General features: G+C 34.5%; 1 protein-coding gene across 1 annotated transcript in view; it reads left to right on the top strand.

The window, feature by feature from the left end:
* Positions 1-73: 73 nt before the first annotated feature.
* Positions 74-2722, top strand: part of LOC110037574 (omega-hydroxypalmitate O-feruloyl transferase-like) — a gene marked incomplete at its 3' end in the record, with an annotated part of 8480 nt that continues 5831 nt past the window's right edge. The window contains exons 1-2 of the mRNA XM_020742248.1: positions 74-581; positions 2376-2717. Of these exons, the coding sequence (XP_020597907.1) occupies positions 81-581; positions 2376-2717 (843 nt within the window). The remainder of the gene's footprint in view (positions 582-2375; positions 2718-2722) is intronic.

Below are 2722 nucleotides of genomic sequence, written 5' to 3'. Positions count from 1 at the left end.
ACATATGTGAATGTTGTGTGTGTGTATATATATATGTATATATTATTTAGATGGTGCAACTCTAAATAACGTTCCGCATCATGAAATGTTCAGAATACTCGGATCAATTAAACAACAAAATGTCCGAAGCACAAAACGGGAACACCAACGTCAAACTCAACATCAAAGTAACCCGCTCGCCGCCGGTGCTCTTACACCCCGCCGGAGATACTCCGGATGGCGGCGACGGCACCTACTTCCTGTCAAACCTAGACCAAAACCTTGTGGTCACGATGAAGACAATCTACTGCTACACTGCGAAGGATGGTCGGAGCACCGAAAACGCCTGCGAGGTCCTGAGAACGTCGCTGGAAAAGGTGCTCACTTACTTCTATCCGTTCGAGGGCCGCTTTGGAGTGGACGAGGGAGGAAAGCTCGTGGTACGGATGAACGGCGGCGGTGTTCCGTTCGTGGAGGCGGTGGCGGAGTGGGAGATGGAGGATTTGGGTGACGTGTGTTCGGCGGAGCCGGAGAAGTTGGGAGAGCTGATTTATTTTCCTCCGGCTGAGAATATATTTGAAATGCCGCTGTTGACGATCCAGGTAGGGGGTGTAAACGCCTGCTCCTTAAGAAAACATTACTCGTCCATTCCTGTTCTTCGTGTTTATATGTCAAAGTGTTCGGCTAATTTATTTAGCTAGCCTAATACAAACTGTTCGCGGATAAGTAGTTATTTTGATAACCCAAATTAGGTTAGGATAATAAAGATTAGGGCAGGATTAAAATCTTATTATTTATAGTAAAATATTATTTAAATATAATTTAATAAAATTTTATTCTATTTTTTTATTTTATAATTTTATCAGATTATAAATCTATCTTGCCTTGTAGTCTTTTATATATATATATATATATAGTTGATAAGTAGAATTTCAAGTCGAAAAAAGTGTTTTGTGCTCAGCTCGTTAACTTAGAGAATGAATTGAACACGAGCTTCGTAATGAGTCAAACACGAGATGTTCGCGAACAATGAGCTGACGATTTTTTATTGCATCAAAATAATAAACGTAAATTTGTGCCTGATGTCCAATTAAAAACACTAAAAAAATGTATTATAGTGATTTGTGTCCAGCAACAATAATTGCTCATTATATAAAAGAGCCAGGTGAGTAAATAATATATATTGCAATACATATTTAATTCAATTTAATTGCATGAAATATCAATTTATTTAGTGAAATATCAATTTACTTAATATTATTGAATTTGTGCAATTAATAGAGTTCGATCTCGAACTTAAATTTATTAATTTGAGCCGGTTTGTTTATCATAAAAGAGATGAAAAATTATTAATTAAAGTTAGTATTAGAATAAAATGACAAATGAAAATAATAATAAGAAGACAAAGAATAAGAAGTCAATTGACATCATATATAAATTATAATTTTTAAATAAGCAGTGTTAATTTAATGATTAAGTATTTAATTTTTTTATATTATGAATATATCTATATTAATATTTTCCAGGAAAAGCCCTCTCACAAGCTAAGTTGAGCAAGTTGGGGCTAGTTTGAGTTTGACTTTTTAGCTGAGCAAGCTCAACTCAGTAGTCATTAGGGGTGTAAAGGACTCGTGTTCGGTTCGTTTGAAATTTAATTTATTTGAAATAAGCTCGTGTTCGCGAGCCAGTTTGACATCCCTAATATTAATATATATAAATAATATATTATATTAATTATATAACTCATGTTATATAAATATATAATATATATATTAGTATATTACTAATATACTATATTAATATATTATTATTATTAATTTATTATATATTATAATTTATAAAATTTAATTTTTTAAAATATCATAAATTTTTTATATATAATTATTTTAAATTTTTTTATATTTCGAATAATAACGATTCGAACACAAAAGGACGTATCACTGTTAGTGCTTGTTTCTTTTAACTTTTATTTACGTTTGTCTAGTGAATAACAAGTTTTTTTGATAGTAGCCATATATTAGCTATTTATTGGGAAGAGCCCCAACCGGCGGGCCTACTTACACGCCCTACTTTTAGATATTATTAAATTTAATGTGTTTCCTATGCATATGCCCTAAAAATCCATTTTATAGGACCCACCTTCACAGCTGCAATGGAGTTTTATCCTAAAGGAATTTTAATGGATTTGAAATTAATTATTTAAAAATTTCAATTTATAATGAAAAAAAAATAATAATGCAAAAAAAATACAATTTATAATGCAAAAAAAAATAATAATAAAAAACAAAAATTTTGACTTTACATGACTTGACAAAACAAAAACTTGAAAACTAAGCTATGTTCAACATCTTCTAAATTGAGAAAGCAGGAAAATGACACATTGATACTATTGACAGGTGACAAAATTCAAATGTGGCGGCTTCGTCCTCGGCATGGCGATGAATCATTCCATGGCCGACGGTCTCTCCACCGTCGAGTTCCTCCACTCCTGGGCCGCAATTGCCCGTTGTCTCCCTCTCTCTCTCCCGTTATTTATCGACCGCTCCATCTTAAAAGCACGCAGCCCGCCGGCCACCGACTTCCCCCACACAGAGTTCTCCGACCTCGCCGCCTCTCTCTCCACTTCAGACTCTTTCTCCTCCCTTGCCCTCATCCATAAAAGCTTCACCTTTGAAGCCCAAAAACTCTCCCGCCTCAAGCTTCTCGCTACAGCCAATGGCGAATTCCCGACGCCGACCACCCT

Source organism: Phalaenopsis equestris, unplaced genomic scaffold (genome assembly GCF_001263595.1).
Source record: "Phalaenopsis equestris unplaced genomic scaffold, ASM126359v1 Scaffold221436, whole genome shotgun sequence".
Classification (NCBI taxonomy): Eukaryota; Viridiplantae; Streptophyta; class Magnoliopsida; order Asparagales; family Orchidaceae; genus Phalaenopsis; species Phalaenopsis equestris.
Note: the sequence above shows the minus strand (reverse complement) of the source record. Positions and strands in the feature narration are given on the sequence as shown.